Source organism: Rhipicephalus microplus, chromosome 5 (genome assembly GCF_043290135.1).
Source record: "Rhipicephalus microplus isolate Deutch F79 chromosome 5, USDA_Rmic, whole genome shotgun sequence".
Lineage (NCBI taxonomy): Eukaryota > Metazoa > Arthropoda > Arachnida > Ixodida > Ixodidae > Rhipicephalus > Rhipicephalus microplus.
Window position 1 is genome coordinate 8303453 of NC_134704.1, and position 22486 is coordinate 8325938.

The following is a 22486-nucleotide window of genomic DNA, read 5'->3' on the forward strand; positions in this document are numbered from 1 at the left end:
GTGTGTGGCGTGGTGCAGGTTCACCAAGTGCTTCAGCGCGTTGATGTTTGCACCACGACTCTGTTCCCGCAGGGCAAAACTTGTGGCTGCCAGCATTGTCAGTAGAGCATGAGTGGAAGTACGAAGCCCATACTGCAGTGTACATATCCCGTACACTCCCCCTGTTGCTTGTTATGGCAATCTGATAGTATGTTTGGAGCTTCTGAATGGCTGGCTCTTTCATTTTCTGCTCTCGTGGTAATGACACATGCAGCTTCCGTAGCACGGTGCCAAGTCTCTTGGCCACATGATTAGTGCAGTCTTCTTTTTCTATATTGACAGCACCACAGACTTTTGACTCTGCAACTGCACTATATGCTTTGCTGTCACCGTCACTCAAGAATGTCATGAAATGCAGTGGGGTGTCATAAGTCAATGTTCTCTGCCAAATGCGCATTGCAGCCTCCGTTTCCATGGCATGGGAGGAACAGTCTGCATTTTTTTCACAGACTGGGCCATGGAATGCCTGCCACACTTGCTCGTCTGGGCCCATATCCTTGTGCCTACTGCATGTCAGGCAGTAATTTGATATGACCTCGAAGTCTAAGCAGAGGCCAGTATCTAAGGAGATAACTGCGCCAATCCCATTGTGGCTTTTGTGGCCCCTCTTCTGCCAAGTGCCGTTGAACATAACAGCCACATCAGTTTCGCCTGCTACTTCTTTCGTCAACTCTCTGGATCAGCGCTCTTTGCTATCGAAAAAAATCCTCGGTGGTGCATTGGCTTTGGGAGTCCAATAATGGAGCAAAATCTCGACAATTGCTCATGCCCAATGCCGACAGGGCGTGCAGCCACCACTGCCTTCACATTTACAGCGAAACTATCTCGGGAGCTCCCACTGTCGTACCGTTGGCTCACTCGGCTGCTGCCGTCCGCCGTAACACGCAGTGACGTATAGGAGCACGAAAGAACAGTCGCTGAGCATTCGCTGTTTTCGCAATGAAGTTCGAGGAGCGACGAAAGTCCCTTGCGCTTTTCTGCCGGCTCCCGAACGGCAAGTTTTTGAATACCGCAAGCAGGGCATGCCGCACCTGCCACAAGTGCCGTCAGCAAGAGGGTGTCGCACAAAACTGTCGTTGCACAAACCTCATCGCGCTGTCTTTCGTCTTTTTCAGAGAAGCCGAGCTTCTTTTCCGAAGCACTGACGAAAGAAAGCGCAGCGTCAATACCTTCACCGCAGGCACTGTCGTTCGCGCACTCGTCGATGCCGCCGTCAGGCCTAGCACACATAGGCGCGTTCTCGTTCGTCGCCGTCGTTCGGGGCGCTTTACGCCGCCTTCCCTTGAACTTGTGCTTCGTTCGAAACTTCTGCGGTCTCACGTTGCACTTTTTCAGGCTTGTCATCGCGGAAATATGCGTAGACGCGCAGAAAATCAAACGGACCAAATGCCAATGGCTGCCACCAACACAGCTGACAATGACTCGGTAGCCAATGGCGATGCGGCATAGGGTGCCGCGCGTTTCAAACCGCTCAAAACACGTGACAAAAAGGCCTCGTTTTTTTATTTATTTTTTTTTTGCACACGTATGAAACTGGCGGTCGTCGGAGCTGTAAGAAGAAGGCCGGACGCAACTTTCCCAACCGATCGCGATGGCAGGCGGCACTGCGACGGGGAGCAGCGCGCAGTCAAAGATGGCCAATATCGGCGCAAATTCACGAAATTTTGAGCCACCGCGATGCCTTCATACACATTTTTTTGCATTTTGCGGTTCGAACTTAGTTTTGAAATTTTCACAGATGAAAGAAGAAGGTTTGAAGATTACAATGCAATAAAAATCAGAAATACGAGAAATTTCGCTAAAAACGTGATTTTTCGACTCGCATCTCCCCTTAAAGTACCCCAGGAGGTCGAATTTCTGGAGCACTCCTCTACGGCGTCTCTCATAATCATATGGTGGTATTGGGACGTTATACCCCTGCTATTACTAATATCAAAGCACAGAAATGCATAAGGAGCAATGCGAGAGGTGACAGCCCATGCTAAGGTGGGGCCATCACGCGGTTGTCGATACCAACTGGGGCAGCCACGGCTCCTCCCTGAACACACTACCCCATATTCTAGTACACTATACTTTCAGGCAGTACACTAGGCCTGCACCATTTCGAAAAAACAAGCAGGGTCAGAAGAATGATCAGAAGATGGTTGGAGTCTCGACGACCACAGTCCACAAAAGGAATCTCACGGAGAAGGTGCAGATGGTGTTCAGGAACTCGAAATGAGGTCCGGACAAAGTTCACATGTGCAGCTTGCAAGCTGCGGCTCTGTCCAACTTGTTTTAGTGCCTTTCACTCTAAGTAAGCGCGCAAATGAAATTGAGAAAGTACCTTCACGAGACAATGTGACAGTGTTGTCCCACTTTTCAAGGGGCCTGATTACACCAATGGGACATATATGTTGCAGTGGACACGTATCCCGAAGGAGTACGGCCCCTAGCGTGGGTCCGGTCTTAGCGAGCCGCAGGGCACGCGTTAACCGTCGCCGTGGCGAGAACACGATACTGCTCAAAGTCGCAACACTTTATTGTCTGTGGCAACACCAAACGCAGTACAGCCTATTGCGAAGGCGCGGCGGGAAAGCAAATAGGCTTATCCGCGCCACAGGCATAAAAGTACTATACAGGGTGCCACGAGCACGTCTCCGCGGTAAAGGTGATCCACGGAGACACCGGGACCAAGGCCCGGTCGCTCGAGCGAGGGCAAAGGCGCTCGCGTTGGCTTCGGAGGGAGACGGGTCAGCGTAGCTAGGCCACGCACTAGGATACCGTACCACTCTTCGGCCTAACGTTGGGAAGGGGGGGGGGGGGAGGGCACATAAGGTAAGCGTTCGCCGCAGGCGTAAGGCGCTGCTGGCGAAGTCCGAACGAGCCCTACAGGGAGCTGACGCACGGAAAAAAAAAGCGTGCTTACCCCATGTCGTACCTCGAGAGGTCTCTCCCGCTTCCAACGCAGTGCACGAAAACCTCTCAGGAGACTTCGCACGCGGCACCATAGTCAACATCCGCTACCGGGTGAGGGAGTTAAACGTCACTCCGCTCCCCCAGCGCAGCAGACAGCGGAGGAGGGAAGGCATGTCCGGACATGAGAACAGAGAAAGAGCCGGCAAAGCCCGCGCAAAGGCAGCGGGCCGGCCTCAATTCCCACAACGTCCCACTTTTTTTTCAAGAACCTAAGCATGCTATCAACCTGAAATTTTTCGCTTATCATTTTTAAGCTGTTCAAAAGCTCAGAAAAACAAAAATAATTTCAATTTGCCTTGAAAAATATAGGCGACCTTGCAAAGGAAAAATTTCACTTCGAAGCAGTCAAAAAGTACATATTAAACAAATATTCAACAACTATTTGAAAAAGATTCTATTCTATTCACACTCTAACTTTATTGCACACCTAATTACAGTCAAATCTCATTAATTTGAACACGCTTAATTTGAACTTCCGGTTAATTCAAACTCCCACTGATGTCCCGTCAAAGCTACGTGTATTCCAAGGGTGAAAACGTCCTGTAATTCGAACGCGCAAGCACTTGCGACAGTTAACTTGAACATGCCGCGCTCTAAAATGCTCTCAGCACCACACCCAATCCAGCAGCGGCACCTCCGACACCTTAACGCTGCGCGCGAAGGAAAAAAAAAGGAAGGAAAAGGCTGCGGCGGAATGTTTGCTCTTTCTCAAATGCCAATCTGCAACGCACCTGTGCCATGCTTCTCCCTTTTCTGTCCCTGCTACGTGAAGACCCTTCTCCTTTCAGCGCCGCGCACAAAGAGAGGTGTTGGTTTTCTACCACGCACCGGTGCCCCGCTTTCCCCTTTCCCGCTCTTGCCACATAGACCTTTCTTCTTTCAAACGTCGCGCGCGAAAAGAGCAAAAAAAAAAGCTGCCATGGAGTGCTGGTTCTTTCTCAAATGCCAATTTGTTTCTCTCCGCATGGAGACGCTCGCTCCTCCTTTCTCGTGACGTGCTGGCCACACTGCGGCTGTGTAGCAAAGACACAGTCGTTGTTGTCTTTAGAGAGTGTCGGCGCTGGACATTGCCGTGCGCAACTTCTTTTGCCAGGAGAATGCTGAAGCTGAAGTAGAAATGCTTTGCAAGCTGTGCGTGAAATCAACTCGCTACAAGGCAAACGTGTGCAGACGTGCATCACCGATTACTTCAATTAAAGACGGGTGTCCTGTAATTTGTGAAAAATGTAAGTCTTCTGAAACTTCCCCCTCGTGTGTTAACTCAATGCACACACGCCACTGCATGGTGAGCCCTCCGTTAATTTAGCTTTCATTAATTTGAACTTTTCTTTTAATTCGAACAAACTTTCGGGCCCCTTCGAGTTCGAATTACCGAGATTCGACATTATAACAAAGCTACATCAAGCACGAAAAAAGGCTTGTTATATCCAAACACTATATCTATTGCAAGGCTATTCTTCAATTACAGTAGACTCTCAGCAAACAGAACTCCAAAGAACCAGAAAAATTTGTTCCATTTAACAGGAGTTCCGTTTGCTGAAAGAGGTGTAAAAAGTGTCGATTTATGTGTGCACACTCTCCTAATAATACTTTATGAAAGTCTAAACACTATGAGATACATGTAACTCATTGTTTTTTAGAAAGCAAGAAAATTACATGAGGTTTTTATATAGCGTTCACAAGTTTATCATGCAGCCATTAATCACTGTGGACTGAAAAATACATCAATTTTCTTCTGTTTGAGTCTTTGCATCTTCGTCTTCAGAATCTTTTTCTCCATATCACTTAGGCTTTGAAGAAACACTTCTGATTCTGGCTCCCTAAAAATCTAATTCCTTATGTAAAGCACAGCAGACGCTGCCCCATGAAGTGTAGTAACTTCAGTGGCTGCTACCTCTTCAGTCTTCTTCCAGCTCCTCCTCCTCATCGCATACTTCGTCAACAATGCTTTGCACACTGTTGTCAGGGCAAGTTGCAACACCACTGTCAACTTGCACATATTCATCGAAGTCCAGTGTGATTTTCTTTAAAGCACACTGCTCAATTACCTCTTGCCTTTCATGGGCATCTTCGCTGTCACATTCAAAGTCTTCCAAGTCGGATATCAGGTTACTTGAAGAAAATCCTGCATGCCTGAAGCAATTTGCTATGCTTGTGGGAGTCAGCTGCCTCCAGGCATCAGCAATGAGCTGAACAGCACCAAGAACATCCAGCTTGTACTCTTTATCCTGGCTCATGCACAGGAGCATCCTCTGGAAGAGACCCTTGCGGAAGCACGACTTGAGGGCTTGGATAACTCCCTCATCCATGGGCTGTAGCAGTGCTGTGGTGTTACCTGGAAAGAACTCCAACTGAATCAATTTAAGTCCTGTTACAGTCCCATGTCCAGGGCAGTTGTCAATGAGGAAAAGGACCTTCCTATTTTGCCACGAAAATCTCGTGTCCTCTGTGTGCAGCCATTCGCTGAAGAGGGCTTGGGTCATCCAAGCTTCCGAGTTGAACTCGTAAGTGACGGGCACGGTAGTCATGCCCTTGAAACAGCGAGGATTTTTCGATTTTCTATCACAAACAGCTTCAACTTGTTGCTGCCCGACATATTTGCTTCAACAAGAACAGTCAGTCTGTCTTTGATCAATTAGCCACCTGTGCACAATTCACCTTCAAGAATTGATTTTGATGACAGGAGCTTAAAGAAAGTGCGGTTTCATTGATGTTGTATATGTTATCGTCCTTGAACTGCTGCATTATCTCCGGCAGTCGTCCTGCCCACCAGTCGCGACACGCAGTCTCGTCAGCTGCTGGGGCTTCTCCCGCAATAGTGCGAAAAACGAGGCCATTTCTTTAAGCCTTGTCAGCCAACCTTCACTGCACAAGAAGTCCTTTATCCCGAGCTAAAGAACAAACTATTCTGCTTTGGCACGGATCAGTGGCCCGCTGATGGGAACACTCTGGCTCCGGGCTCTCTTAGGCCACAAAACCGGACACCTCTCCAGTTCTTTGTGGTCGTCGTGACGCAGACTTTTCTTCTGGGGCCCGAATCCCGAAGTTTCAAAGGCATTTCGTAGCTTGTCCTTGTCGTGCAGGATCCTCATTAGGCAGCTTTTTGAGATGCCGTACTTCGTCGCGAGCGCAATCTTCAAGTATGAGCCACTTTCGAAGTCGAGAATTATGCCCATATTTTTTTCCAATGTCAGCGCATGGTGTGCCCGCTTCTGCGTCGCCATTGAAACAACGGTGGCGAGGCCTCAACTTCACGAGCGCTTGTGAGCCACCAAATTTGGAAGACACCAATGCGGTAATGAAGCACAATAGGTACCACGATGGCAGGAACGATGCGGCTGTAACCTAGGCAACTCGAAAATAGACCGAATGACTTGATCAAGAACCGCAATGTAGCATTTGTTGCGACGACTACCAACGAGACAAGGCTTACGACGACAAGGAAAAAAAAAATAATAACATTCAGAACCGGAAAGGGCTGATGCTTATGGAAATGGGTCTGCCAGAAGTTCTATTTTTTGTTCCGTTTACACGGTGAAGCACAAATATTAGTTCCGATTAACGAAAGTTTTTTTTACCTTACCTGAATACAAAACCAACCAAATTACTGGCTACTGTTCTGTTTAATTCCGTTTAAGCGATTTCCGTTTATCATATTCTACTGCCCTTCTTTATACCCAATATTTCGTTAGATCTGAGTTTGTTATATCGAGGTTTGAGCGTATCTGGATTCGCCTTGCACCTAAAATTTTGCTATTTGCACCGCTCTACATATCATCTTATCAAATGTCATCAATTTATTCTCATGGGCACCCAGTGTCGCCACACAACCCCTTTACTATAGTTGTTTCAAGTTCATTTTTTCTCCACAAAAGTACCAACAAAAATTTGGAGCTACAGTGGAACTTCGATTATACGACTTTTAGGGGACCACGCAAAATCGTCGTATAATCCGGGCGTCGTAAAATCGAATAACCAAGAATATAGGCACTGATGGTCGTTGTTGCCACACAACAGTTGTTACATAATGCGTAAGAAAAACCACGGCACAAATCTACGCTGCTTCGATGAAGGTAGATTAAATTACTTGAAAAAATGACAACCACGCTTTTTATCGGAGGTGTGAACTAATCTTTATTCTCACCTTTTAAAAAAATCTGTGATTTTTTTCTGCGAGTTTGCCCAGCCACGATGCATCAGCTTTCTTTCGAGAGCTGCGACATCTGGCAGCAAGTCGCCGATCACGTCGCGTGCGCAAGCAAACCGCCGAATGTTGTTGACGTAGCACAACACATCCGCGTACGTCGGAACGGACGCACCAGCCTCTGAAGTGTCATCCATCTCTTCCTCGTCCGAAGTTCCCGCAGTGTCAGGGCGCACAGTTTCGATAATGTCATCCAGCAACGCAATGTCGCGGTATTCGGTTCCGCGACATTGCGAGACGCAGCACTCGCAACCAAGAATGCGAAAGCTTCCTCGCACACCAATGTCCGAATACTGAAAATTTTGCACGGACTAGACGCAGGAGCTGCGGCGCACAGCCCACCGATGAGACAAATACGTGAAGGAATGGCTGAAAGGCAACAAGGCAGTGGGCCCATTCGACTTTTGCAAGCACGTAGGTCTGCGCAAGCTTCGATAAACGCGAGGGGCTAAAACTCCCCAGCCCTCTGGTAGCTAGACAGCAGCTAGTTCCGGTTCCCGCGACCGTCCCAAATGTAGACAAACTCAACAATTGCAGTTCAACACGTCCGGTACAACGACGCAAAATCTAGTGAAAGTTATCGCATACTAGAAAGCGAGCTCGAAATTATCTGCCATGTTACCTGCTCACCACCCAAACGAAGGCAGAAAACAAAACAAAAAAGGCGCCAACGGAAGTGCGCAGTGCAATGCGACTAAGCAAAATGAATGCGCTCTGGCTGGCTCTGGATAACGTTGGCTCTGGCTAGCTATGGCCGACAGCGTGTCGAAAAATTGAAAAGGCCCTGTGGTGGCAGCGCGGATAGTGTGCTAGAACGTGCGGAGGAAGGAACTCGGCTCCTCGGTTTCCCGACTTCTTTTCATCCGGCCGCAGTGTGCTTGCGTGCCAGCCTGCGAGCATCATCGTAGTTTTTTTTTTTTTTTTTTTTCCCCTTAAACAGTCCAGCTAAGCGTCGTACGAGGCGGGGCCGGCGTAAAATTGCGTCGTAGAATTGAGGTTTTCAATACATAAGTTCTATGGGGGTTTTGCCGGGACCAAGCCAATTCGTCGTAAAACGCGGGTCGTCGCAGGACCGGGGAACGCATAATCGAAGTTCCACTGTATCGCTTTTTCCATTTTAATGAGTAGCTAATTACTACACTTACCATGGCTAATAACTTCATTCGCCTGAACGTGCGGCAGTTCATTATTCAAAAATAATTTATTGTGCCCAGATCAAGTTTGGGTATAAGAGAGCACTGAGTGCGGCTGGACCCATTGGGCGGTTTTCCATGTGAACATAGCTGGCTATGTGAGCACACAGTCGTCAACACATTAGCAACCATGTTGACAGCTTGTTTCAACGAAGGATCCCTCAGTGCTGCTATGATCCCGTCAGGATCATGTGAAAGCACACTGCCGAGGCAATAGCGCCAGCCTTTGTACTCCAATGGAAGTCCACAAAGGAGGTGCTCTCTCTTTTCGTTAAAAAGGTCTACTACTAGAACGACCACTGGCAACGAGTGTCTCAGCTAACACAAACTTGTGATGCATGTGGTTGTTGCTTGTTTCAAACAATGTGAGGTGGGATGTTTTGCACACAATTGCATGACATGCACTTTAAAATCGGTTTTAATTATGCTCTAGGCTATATTTGCCATTGCTGTATAGTGCATGATGCGTGTACACAAACAAATCTAACCCAGAAGTCACCTCACCTTTAAGGGGGGACGCGGCCCTTGAAAACCGAAAAATCGCGAAAAAGTCGGTTTTTGAAAAACCACATTTTTGGATTGTATGTCTCATAAACTACCTATTCTGTAATTATCAGCACCTAATTCAACCGCAAAGTGCAAAAAAAATACTATTTTCGAAGCCGCCGCGGCGTCCAAAACAGGCGCGAATCCCGAAATTAAACCAAACTTCGCGCGCGCGCCATTTCCGGACCGTGCGGTCGTCCCGCGCCATCTTGGTGTTGTTTTGACCGTGAATTCTTTCTCTCTCGTTCGCCGCCTTGCAAAATGGCGTCGGCAGCACAGTTGAGACGCTATTGGCGTTTTCCCGCGATGCGATGCGGAGCGCTGATTGGCTAGAGCAGCGCATTCTTATTTCGCGGGAGAAAGCGTGCCCGCCATTGGCTGCTGTGCAGCAGCGGGGTCGGTCGCTGCTCTCGATGGCGCGTCCAGCGCGCTCGCTTCGTTGTTGCTCTCTCCTCCGTCCGCCTCGACAGACGTCTGCTTACGAGCCGCTCTTCGCCTTGTGCTATCTTTTCGATCATTTTCTCTTGTTTTTTTTTTCTTTTTGCACTAGTTCTGTGTCTTTCGTCTTTGTTGTTGCGGGCGATGCCGGCAACGAAGCCGAAGTCAGTGCGGAAGTCCTGTGCGTGGAGGCGCGCTATGCGGCTTGTACGATCATCGAAATTCCGCTATTCTGCTGCGGGTGCCGACTGCGTAGACGCTTGCAGCGACGGAACTGTGTTGTCGGCTGTCGCCAGTCGAGAATCCGACGCATGGAGTGTGACTGGAGCCGCAAATGCACCGAGTGTTTCCGAGATCGCCGGGCTCGACACGTGCTCCGAATCGATGCCATCCAGTGTGACATCGAGTGCTTCTGATATCGCCGGACCCAGCACTTCGTCTGAATCGGTGCCGCCATCGAGCGTGAGTGGACCGTCGCTTCATCTGCGGACGCGTTTCCTAACGAAGGAAGAAATCGATGCGAATGCGAAACGTCGTGACGCCGTTCGCGCTGAACTCGAGTCTACGCCGGCGACGCAGAAGAAATTTCAACTGATGCAGCCGGCTCTTGCACCTGCAGTGACAAGTGAGGGCGAACATTTTTCGCTCGTTCAAATGAACATCTTTAACGTCGTGCTTAGCCGCACAGTGTGCAAAGAATGTTTGAAAGGTGCTATGACTGTCCGAGAGAGCACCAAGATTGGACTTGCAACAAAACTCGAAGTCGTGTGCGCCTCTTGTGGCACCGTCGATAAATTATGGACATCACCCCGCAAAAAGGACACGCAGGCCTTCGATGTAAATGTCCGTGCCATAATGGCTATAAAGCAAATAGCCAAGGGGCAAACAGCTCTTAATGACTTTTGGGCTGCCATGAACGTCTCTTACAGAGGTCTTCACCACAAGACGTTTCAAAAGCACTTGAAAGAGACGTTCAGGAAGCCAGAGGCCACCGCTTTGGAGAAGTTTTATGCTGATTCTGCCACAGCAGTGATCAAAACATATAAAGAAATGGACCCCAGCTTCTGCAAGGACATCACCGTAGTGTACGATGGCACATGGCATAAGCGGGGTCACACATCACACATCGGAGTGGGATCGGTAATTGACTTCTTTACAGGTCTCATCTTGGATGCTGTAGTTCTTTCAAACCACTGCCTTGGATGCCAAACAGGGCCCAAACCTGGAGATGCAGCATACGAAAGCTGGCAGAAGCACCACATTTGCCAGAAAAACACAGACGCAAAATCGGGAAGCATGGAAGTGGAGGCAGGCTTGACTCTCTTTGGGCGGTCTGTATCCAAGCATGGCCTGCGGTACACCACTCTTGTGTCCGACGGAGACAGCCGTACCTTCGCTGCCCTCACAGAAGAGAATGTGTACGGGCTAGTGCCAACTGTAAAAGAAGAATGTCTGAACCATGTTCAGAAAAGGATTGGAAGTGCTCTTCGAAACATTGTGCAGAAAAGTGATAAGCCACTGAGTGGGAAGGGGAAGCTGACTAAAGCCCTCATTGAAAAGCTGACAGGATATTATGGTTGGGCCCTGAGAAACAATTCAACTGACCTAACAGCCATGCAGCGTGCAGTAATGGCAACATATCACCACGTCACATCGACTGACCAGGACCCTCACCATGAACTTTGCCCAGAGGGGGCTCAATCGTGGTGCCGCCATAGAGCTGCAGAGGCAAAGCGTGAGCCACAGCCAAAACATAAACACAGCCTACCGGACTATGTCGCTGCAGCTATGCTGCCCATCTACGAAAGACTGTCACAAAAGTCGCTTCTTCAGCGCTGCCTGGGAGCGAAGACGCAAAATGCATCAGAATCATTCCACTCCATTCTGTGGTCTCTGATGCCGAAGGAACAACACTCATCCTTGATCGCAGTAGAAACAGCACTGCATGAAGCAGTGCTGCACTACAATGCCGGCTGCTGCAAAGCAACCCAAGTGATATCGGACTTCATTGGACTTCAACCAGGTCATCTGGCCATCCAGCGAGCTCGTGAAAAAGACGCTTTACGCCTAAAAAAGAATTCTAAAAGACACCAAGAGAAGATGGAGGCCAGGCAAAAGAAGAAAAGAGTGCGCCAGGACACTTCTAGTTACTGTGCTGGATTTGAAGAAAACACGTGTTTTGAACTTTCTCGGCCTGTTTTCTCAGAACAAATTTTTTTGCTAGTTGTGGCGCTGAGGAAAGCAAGAACTCGAAAACCGTTCATCAGATTTGTGTGCCGTTTTTTTTTTATTCTGTTCCTGAATGACCTTGCAAGGGCGTAACAAGCTCCTTTTTTTTTGAAAATTGGTGTTGTTAATTTATAATAAACAATTAATTTTTGATGAATCTGGTCATTACTGGTTACATGAAATTCAAAGTTGCGTGAAAATTTGGGGGGGGGGGGGGGGGGAATTAAAAAAACGGCTTTGTGGCGCCCTGGGATAGCTATCAAGGAATGACCACAATGAATTTCAGCTTTCTACTATGTCCTGGGATTTCTCACGACTCTTCCTCAGGCACCCATGTGAAGCACCCAGTTAAACCTCAATAACTCTGGAACTAAGAAACACAGCTTCGTGAAACTTAGCAGTTGTGCTAGTTTTATTGTAGTGAACAACCCCTGAAAGTTTCATCCAGATATCTTAAAAAATAAAAAAGTTCGGTCTCCAGGGTAGCCTCCCCCCTTAAAATTTTGCACCAGTACTCCTTTAACCTATTCCAATGGAGGATGCATAGCGCAAAACATGTTTACCTCTATGTCGATGTGCCGGTATGGAGATGGTGCGCGGCTAGCCTCATCTGGGGCAACATTTCCATTTGGACCATGCAAGTAATAGTGATAAATATGCCTGTAATAAAAAGACAGAAACTCTTGAAGTCAGGTAACTTTGCCCAAACATGACACACCTACAGCGTAGGCATTGGGGTGCTATTCTCAACACTGTCAAATTTCACCACCTTGTCAAGGTTTTTTTTAACGGTCTTCATCAGTGCTCTGGGCCAATCTGGGTTAAAAAATTCCGAAATTCGACAACATGGCAGAGTTAAACAGTATCGAGAATAGCACCAATGCGATACACTTGAAAATATCTCTGAGCAAGTTGATCAAGCAAAAGCAGTCATACAGTCACCAATGAATGTTTCGGACTCCGAAAATTCTGACTCGAATCTTTTGGACTACATAAATGTGCCACCAAGCACCAAGGTTTTCATAGATTCAATACACTTTCACAATAGATTGTTTCTTTAACGAATTTATGATTTAAATCTCAACTTATTAGACTAACTCGCTTGCTTCGTGCCACTCCACTTAACATTAAAAAGGCTGACATGTTGGATTTTTTGTTTCAGTGGCCTGTTGTGTATGCTCCGAAATTAGGAGCACACAGTCTTCTAGTTTGCGAGGCCATGCCTGCTCTTCCCTAGCTAACAAAATGGTTCAGGAGGCACTTTTTCTTTTTCAGTAAGCTTTATCATCGTCCCTACTTTGTGGATAGGGGGGGGGGGGTGTTTGTTTTTGATCGTCATTCTGCACATGATCGCGTCGGTGTCAAGCGTGTTTGTGATGCACCAGCCTCTCCTAATAATATTTTATGAAAGTCTAAACACTATGAGATGCATGTAACTCATTGTTTTTTAGAAGGCAAGGAAACTACATGAGGTGTGTCAGGTGTTCTCTGCTGTTGCGGAAGCTCAGTGGTTACATTGCTCGATGTTCAATGGAGATGAAATGCTGGAGACCCGCATGCTGTGTAGTGTAAGTGCACGCAAAAGAATCCCAGTCCTCAACTGCCACACTGTGAAATACCAGCAACCTCACTGAACAGGGCATTATTGGAGATTGTTCTAGGCTGCTACCAATATAAATAAACATCCCATTGATGCAAGTTTCTTGGACTGTTCAATCCTTCTAGTATATTGTAGTCTCAGTCAGGTCCGGAAAATTGATCAGCAACTGTAGTTTCCTTAGATTCTTTTCTTTTGTTCTTTCTGACCTTCTTCAGATGGAAAGCGAGTTTTATGAGAACTAAAAAAAAAAAAAACTCGTGAGGCTAGCCTTCCAATCTTAAATGCAATGCCTTCTACATTCCAACAATCCCTTCACATCTACAACATACAATGGAAGACAAGAGTGAACTCACGCCAGCTGAGAACACCAAGTGCTGAAGTTGTGTTTCAGAAACTGAACATGTTCACTAGAGATGCCCCAGATGACCACACAGGTGAACTGCTCTTTGTTGACTTCATCTGCTATGATTTCCTGCAGCCCTTCCTCTTCTATGCTGACGTGACTCGCATCTCCAGGCTGCAAATACAGTCATAAAATGCAACTCTTCATTAGGCTTGTGCAAATCGTAAATTTTAGGTTCAAGGCGAATAGTGTTTAGCCGAACATGTTCAAATAGACTTCAAAAATTATTCTGTAAAGCTTTATTATTTGAACTTGGTTATTTCAAAATCCCGCTTCATTCGAAAGTTTTCATATTTTGCAATGTAAGTTTGAGTGTCACGATAGATCCTAACCAACTGGCCCAACTTACCGTCTTACTACAATAGAAGGTATTATTGTCCTGGGGTCATGATTTGACGAAGGGAACAGACTGCAGGTCGAATATTAAACTGTTTATTTGGGCCGAACTTGTGACCATGTAAAAGGAAAGCCAGATTACAGCAAGACACTGGCACTGATAGCGGCGAGCAGAGCGGCAGCGGTCGATCAACTGACAAGCAGTAAAGCGTGTCAGCATTTATACACGTGCCATCGAACATTATAGCGTCATCGCTAGTGGCCACGAAGGTTTCACAATAATCTGTAATGTCGGCGAAGTGAGCGTAATCTTAACAAAACGATCTTCTACAGTCTTGAAGCTTCTCAAACAAAGCAGTTGCGGTTTGCGCTTAGAATTACTGACAGTGTAATGGGGCGGTAACAAAACTCGAGGAAGGAGTGTGCAATATGCTCATTTAACTTAGAAGTGAGGCTTTGCAGCAGCGCGGATATTCCTTAGAAAAGTGGCTTCACGGTATAGCATTCAATCACAGCAGTGAAACCACTTTCACAGGAAGATCAATCACGAACCAAGTACACACCTATTTGTTCAGTTATGATACTTTGAATACTTTAAATTAGAATCAAAACAATAATTGAATACTATAATATTCATTTGACTATTTGAACTGCTCGAATATTTGCACAAGCCCACTCTTTCTCATAAGCCGAGCACTAACATTGTTTGCACATATTGGTGTCATGAGACAGGGCGATGAAAATGCCTTGAAATATGCACTGGCATACATGTTTACTCCAAGCTGCAGTTGGTTGGCCTCTTGACCATGGCAGTAATTATACACTTGTCACACGGCACCTGTAATGTCATCCCTGCGAATGACATTAGGTGCTAAGGTCATTTTTGTTGCTGTTACGCAAGCATAGCGAAGGGCACTCACCCATTGAATGTGTTCACCAAACTCATGAAAGTGTGACATGTGTAATCTAATCAACAGACGCTTGACAACAGATTACGAAATCGACACCTTAAAGCAAGTGTAAACGATGCTTCTAAAACCGCTTCCAAAAGCTCGTTGCGAGGACGGTTTCAAACAAGAGTCTTTAGGCATCTCGATCGCGTGGATAAACTACCGATGCAAGATCCGAACACGGTGCATCGAGAAACGTGCACGAGCGCAAAAGCAGACGCACACGATTGGACAGTGACAACGTCAAACGCACAAGAAAAAAATGTGTAGGTCTCGCCAGCCAATGTGAAACGTAAGTTCGCCGGCCCCGTCAGCTAATAAGAGACTACATACGGCGCAATGAAAATGCGCGCTGAGCGAGAGCTGATGAGCAAGTCGAAAACAACCTCCCGAAAACCCCAACGACGGCCATTCTGCTTAGACGATGCCATTATGAGATGGCACAAATTACGCACAAAGGAAACAACTTAAAATCTAGCTCAAGATAGCGCTGCTCGGCCCACTATAATGCTCATGGCTTGCGCACAAAGTTCGAACAAATGTTTTTTGGGGGGCATTTTACTGCTCCTGGAGTGCTTTAAAGGTTCATTTTATCGCATTTTTCCTACCGAAGTGTTAGTAATTTGAGAGTAAGTGCTCCGAGGTACAAACAGCCCGAAAACAAGTTTTGCAGGAAATTAATTTTTTAGCCATTTTTGATCGTTGCATACCAAAAAATGTTGTGGTGATGAAGAGGCAACACTTTTTGTGAAATATCAAGCAAAGTTGTGCATGGCCAAATCTTCATTCACATGAAGACACAGTTTACAGAGCACGGTTCCGATGGCTGCTGCCACTTGGCAGCGGTGGCTACACTACAGCATGTGAAGTACTTGTGAATAAACAGTAATATAAAAAAGAACACCCGTTCTCTACACGTTATCGACAGTTTCGCAACAAATATGAGTCTGTCGATGGCATGCCATTCTTTCATCAATGGCGACATGTGGCAGCATTGAGACTTCAGTTGGGCTGAAAAACAACAAAAAGCGCATCGCTGGAATCCATGGAGAAGAAGGCACCAACGGCATTATTGAACCTCTCCCTCTAGTAGTGTTTTTTGCAACCAAGAATACTATTGGTCCAAAAACGATCCAACACCATCTAAGCAAGTGGACTAGTGAAATTCGGCGCAGTTGACACAAGGATATGCAATTGTAGCAAAATGGGACAGGGCACGATTGCACCACCAATGAACCATTTATGTTGACCCCAATGGTTACTATCCGCATTTAATGAGACAGCGAGGACTTGTGCCTTCAAAATCTTGTTAATTTGACTCTTCTCAATTCGATGATCAGCTCACCTTCACTACCCCGTGTAGAACTAGCAAAGACACCACACAGACAAGGCCTGTACTACGCCCTCATAATGCAATATTATGATGTATTTTCAGATCACCGAGCAAGTTGCAGATGTTCGATTTAAGGCCAAATGCGATATGAGATGGCATGGACATAAACATAGCTTCAAACACTTTTTACATATCCAGATGCCCATCTGAGCATGAGGAGCAGCCTAGCCATGAATATTTCAATTCTGAACACACTGTCCAACCACAAAACATGTGTCATCGTCGTTTCTTTTAGTCCCTGTCTGTTTGCAAAATTCAACACTTAGGACCATGAACTAACATGCCTAACTGTCAGTCACTCAGGCTAACTTTCCTTTTGTTTGCATAAAACCTTGCAAAAAGTGAAGAAATACCTTTCTGTTCAGTATGTTGCCAGAGTAGATGAGCCCTTTTTCTTTCTCACGCCGCTCAAACTCATCCTTAGAGATGACTAGCTCATGAACATCTTTGGAACCTTTCGGCTTTGTTATCATCTGTAAATGAGAGATGTTACAGCATGAAATGTCATGTCCTGCCAGAAAAATAAATAACTACAAATGAATGAATGAAGCATTCAAGTCACAGTCTTCACCTTGATTTTTGTACAAACAGTACAGAAACAATTCCCATCACTTTCAATATTCACACTTCGAGTATCGAAATTCGAGCCAAAGTGAATATTAAATAACACAATACACTAGAACCTCGATTATATGACTTTCAGGGGACCACACAAGATCGTCGCTAATCCAAGCGTGGTATAATCAAAACACTAAAAATATAGGCAGTAAATCTTAGCCTTGCTCAAAAAACGAGTACAGACCACTTGAGTAAGCTCTCAGCAGGACGAATAAGCCCTCAGAACGACCTTGTGCTTCTCAAAGAAAAGTAGATGAAATTATTTCTGAAAATGAGGGCTATGGCAGCATTACTTAGTTTAAACAGGTGTGAACTAATCTTTATTCTCAAATTTTCAAAATCGAATCTAACATGTTTCTTTCTCTCAATAAATTCAGTCCGAAAACTGCCTGCAAGCGAAAGGGTAACCAGGTTGGCAACAATTTCCTGTTATAAAAACCAGACAAGTGTCATCACTATCGCATAATAGGAATGACCCAAGAGTTTGCGTAAACGTGTGCGTAGAATGCCTCTGTGCACGATTTGAGTTGTGCGCATCGCAACTTGTAGCCTTGTGAAGCGCAACTGGTGATGTCTCATTATTATCATGAACATTAACAAAGCTAAAGTCGTTTTGAACAGTGAAAATAGCTGCATCGTGTACTTTTGTGCGCTGAAGGTCTGAGGCTGTGAGGACCGCAAAGGCAGGTGATAAATCGACCAGAAAAAGTTTTCACGGATCAAGAACGTGAAAATATTCAGACCTCAAAGATGAGCTTTCTGGCAAGCTGAAGCTACTCTGTGTGGATAGAGCTTGTCTAGGTAACAACCCTTTATATGCATGCAATAAAGACATACACAGAAGCCCACGAACAGCTAGGAGAATAATTTTTTTAATCTAAGACACACTGTCTCACTTTCTACTTTTGTGATAAGCAACCTAGGAGAACGCAAGTTCTTATCTTTGCACTTAAAAATATTTGGCTGGGGTTCAATACAAGTAGAGTGCGTTTTTTTTTCTCAGGCAGAATCAGAAAGTCATCATATCATGTGCGGTCAGCATAAGATTGCTTCATATAACCAAGGTTTTTAATACATTATTTCCACGAAGATTTTGTCACAACCAAATTGATTCAACATTAAAAGCGAGCAGCCCCGAGATTAAGGAATGTATAATGGAAGTTCATTGTATTGTGTTAAACATGTTAAACCATCATATATACAAGCCAAACTACACGATAACAGATTTCTCCAATAATTTGATCCCAAATATGCCAAAAGCATTAGCTGGAAGGTCATGCAATAAATTAGAGCCAAGAAAAAGAAGCTGATGAAACAGCACTCTTATGAAGAATGCCTCGAAGCTATTCAGAAACGGATGCAAAGAGACCCACCCCTTCCCCTTTTTTTAACACGAAACTGTTTTATGCTGGGCTCCATCACAGCTCTACTGACTTATTTCCATCACAGATGTGACGTAAAATATTCACCAACAGATAGCACAGAAAAAAATGAGAAGTTACGCAGCCGAGCCTCAAACCTGCGACGTCTCACACGCAGCGTGTGGCCTAAAACCACTGCGCCACGAAGTGCACATTGTCAAGCTTGCTAATGACAATCCATTTCATCATCATCATCATCATCATCAGCCTGACTACGTCCACTGCAGGACAAAGGCCTCTCCCATGTTTCGCCAGTTAACCCGGTCCTGTGCTTGCTGCTGCCGGTGCCGCGCAGTTCCCAACCGGACTTAAAAAAAAAAAAAAAAAAAACGCGTGTTGATGGAACGGCATTAAGAGGCCTGGGGTGCGGCCTCACCGGTAACCACCGCCGGGAACGCACTCCCTCACCAGAGTGGCCACCCTGGTGCAGTATCTGGCCACTACCTCCCACATGCATACGACAATCCATTTATATACACTATATACAATTTGGCAGTCCTCAGAGCTCTTCAACCTCAGCCCATTTTCGTCATCAGTAGCGAGACAAAGATAGCAAAATGCACGGTCTGAAAGTTGTCACTCCTTGCATATCGCTTCATGCGCGGGCATGTCTTTTGTGCACGTCCTGTGTATGCTCATTTCGTGCGTGCTTTCTGCTCGAGCTGGGCACTTCAAGTTTCCACCTGCTTGCCTTTCTTCAATTCGTTGCTGTAGCGTTGATTCCTTCTCTCTTGTGGTGAAACGATGCATAATAAATGTGCAACTACCTCTGTGAAAACATGTTTCACTTTAGTGTCATACTGATTCCAAGACAAAGATCAGCCTTTTTTTGTTGTTGTTGCTGCTTTATGGAGAAAGATAAGAATCAACATTTTTTTTTATTCTGTATCGATTTCAGTGAAACTTGGCGAGTTTATATGTATTGGTGTGCTGATTTCAAATAAATCTGACAGTGCAAAAAAGCAAGATGAGTTTACAGTAACGTGCAAAAGAATTTGTCACCTGGTTTCTCTTACAAATTGTGAGCGAATTTGCATGCTAGTACTTGTTACACTTTTCAAAATACATTTCAAGGTATGCAATGCATTAAAATAAGCCCTAATTAGTCTGCATATTTTGTACCTCAAATTATCAATAGTCAACCATGATGGTGTAGCAGTCAAGGTGCTTGGCTGCTGACCCGAAGGTCGCAGGTTCGATCTCAGTCCCAACGGTCGCATTTCAATGGAGACGAAATACGAGAGGCCCAAGTGTGATGTCGGTGCACGTTAAAGAACACCTGGTGGTCAAAATTCCCAAGTGCCCCACTACGGTGTCTATCGTGATATCGTGGTTTTGGGACGTGAAAACCCAGCAGTTATTATTATAAATTATCTATGTGTCAAACTACAGTCGATCCCTTTTATAAGAGACACCGATATAAAAGACACAAGTGTGCCCACAATAAAGTAAGGGTTGATAAGAAAATGCATTCTCTACCTTTAAGAGACATCTCATATAAAAGACAACAATTACTGTCCAGAGCATGCCTCTTCTAAGGGGTTTAACAGTATTTCACAACCATCTTCAGAGACCCAGGATCGAATGTGGCACATGACCACACATGAAACAAGGTAGACTTACCCTCGTTGAGTTGCCAATGAAGAAAATAGCTTGTTTGCCACCAGCTCCAAAGTAAGAGATCTCACTGTTGAGAAACCGAGGCTTGTGCTGAGCCCCTTCATCAGAGTTACCGTCTTCTCTGAAATAAAAAAAATTATATTACAGAAAATTTCCCCAAAGCTACTCTAAAATATCAAATAACCTGCTATCAGCCAAGTTTCAAACAAGAGGAATACATCCATCGAAATTCCTAGTGTAGCTAAGCAACCCTTTCTTCCTTCCAGCAATCAAACCCCAAAATTTCTTAAAGTCTAATATAACTGGACTACTTGCAGTTCTTCTGACAATCACCCAATAAGAGCTACAAGAACATGCCAATTTTATTTGTCAGTGCATAGGCATACTTACCTGGTTTTAACATGAGCACAGTTTTTTGGGGTGTGATAGAGATAGTATCGGCATTCAAAATAGTGCAGGCACATAGAAATAATTGGGATTTTCAACAGCAATGATAGCGGCACATATGAAGCTGGGCATTGTTTGCAGCGCTAAAAGGTGTGCTTCCCCCCTTCCCCCTTATGAAGTACACCCGAAACCCGCAATAAAGAGATCCCAAGGCAACCACAATGAAGGAGTATCTTCAAAGCACCAGCGAATGCTCATAGGTGTCAATGCATTTCGTAACTCACGACTATGAAAAATATTTTTACCGCAATCCCTCAACGACAAAACTTTTGAAACGAGCGTGTGCGAAAATCTACTCTCATAACATTAACTGCATTCAAAAACTGCTGAAATGCATTCGTGGCACACTTAAATTGTGCAAATCTATATCGCCAGTGCAACTTGAGCATCCGCCATACTGTTTACAAAAATAAAAAAAAAGGCTGGCAGCAATGATGATGACGCTGTTTAGCCCATCAGTATGTGTGACTGCACAGTGTTCCAACCAAAAATGCTGCCAGCGAAAAAAAAAAAAAAAAAAAGTCCCGTGAGCAGTTAAAATGTGTGCCTGCAGAAAAGGCATGCTCCTCTGCAATACAGAGGTGACACACGGGGAGCATGCTCCTTGCAGCGTCAGTATGTTGTGATGCGACAATTCGCCCATCCTTTCTGATAAAATAAAGAATTCAATAATAGCCAGTATGACAGAACTTGCGATGATGTTTTGGCTGGAAAACATCAATGAAGTCTTCGAACTGAGTTTTCAAAATAGGCGTTCAGGCAAGAACTAATTGCTAGCGCAACTGCCAATCGCAAGTTTGCATACATCCAGAATTGCATCAGACTGACCTTTGCTATTTTTCTTTATACTTCCAGAAATAATCAGAAAATCATGATGCGCTGTTTCGAGAAACATGCCACATGCTGCCTGCGTGTCACCACTGTGGTACAGTGAAGCACGTCTTTTTTCCCGAGCGCACACAAATTATTCACAAGACAGCCCCTCCCCCCCCCCTTTTTTTTTTTTTGCTGGAAGAAGTGTGGCTGGGGTGATTCATCTTTCATCAACCAGTGTCACTACGCTGCGTTGCCTTGTGGCTCATAAGGGCCGAGGTTCAGCAGACTTAAGACAAAATCAGCAACACGAATTGGCACAAAGCACCTAAAGTTTTCAAATTAACCGGACTGGTGCTGACTGCCACTTCAAATTATCCACTCAAACTTGCACTTCAAAATACGGGACCACAAAGATCCTTCAAATTAAATGCAATTTCAAAATGACAGAGTTCCAATGAATGAGGTTTACTGTATGTATTTAGTTTTATGGTAACTTGCACAGTTTTCGTTTTGCACCGTGACTGTGTAAAGTATAGATAGTTTTGGGGCAAACATTTATGATTCTGAGTCATTAATGGCTCGTATTGTTCCATATTAACTGTAGGATGCAAATAACTATCAAGAAAGTGTTTATAAGATATATAAGGGTTTAAAAGTTATTTACAGTCCCCGACCGATAAATCGGACACCGATAATTCGGACATGCTCGGTAATTCGGACAGTCGCGCAGCACCGCCGATGGTCCAATAGAAGTAATGTGTAAAGACGACCGATATTTCGGACAGCTGCCAGATCTACATTCGATAAATCGGACCCTGCCCATTCGATAATTCGGACCCTGCCCGACTGTCGCGCATGCCGAATCGGCAGCCATTATCTCCTCCGGCACTCATGCCATACAAAGTATGGCCTCAGAGATCCAAACGAAAGCTAATTGGTAATCTATGAGGCTTTATTTCGATCGCAACTTTATGCCTCAGAGATTTGTACTTGAAAATGCCAATCTTGGAGGCACGGCTCAACTGTGGGGGATCGTATCGACATCGCGATCATCCCAGATTCCGGTTCCTGTATACCCTCGCCACCCTCGCTGTGCGGCTATCGCCGCCATTCTGTCACATGTATGTGCGGTACAGCATTTTGCTGAATTATGTGCGCGTTCATATTTATTTTGAGATGCTTTATTTTCCCGTCCAGCTGTCTCACAAGATCTGAAGCTAAATGGCACCAACGGCGCCCTCACGCTATGGGCCGCGTCGACGAAACGCGGCTGAT

General features: G+C 45.4%; 1 protein-coding gene across 1 annotated transcript in view; it reads right to left on the bottom strand.

Annotated features, from left to right (window-relative positions):
* Positions 1–22486, bottom strand: part of LOC119175053 (structural maintenance of chromosomes flexible hinge domain-containing protein 1) — a 274681-nt gene that overhangs the window by 221324 nt on the left and 30871 nt on the right. The window contains exons 7-10 of the mRNA XM_037426232.2: positions 19952–20069; positions 16643–16762; positions 13561–13724; positions 12171–12267 (exon numbers count right to left, since the gene is read on the bottom strand). Of these exons, the coding sequence (XP_037282129.2) occupies positions 12171–12267; positions 13561–13724; positions 16643–16762; positions 19952–20069 (499 nt within the window). The remainder of the gene's footprint in view (positions 1–12170; positions 12268–13560; positions 13725–16642; positions 16763–19951; positions 20070–22486) is intronic.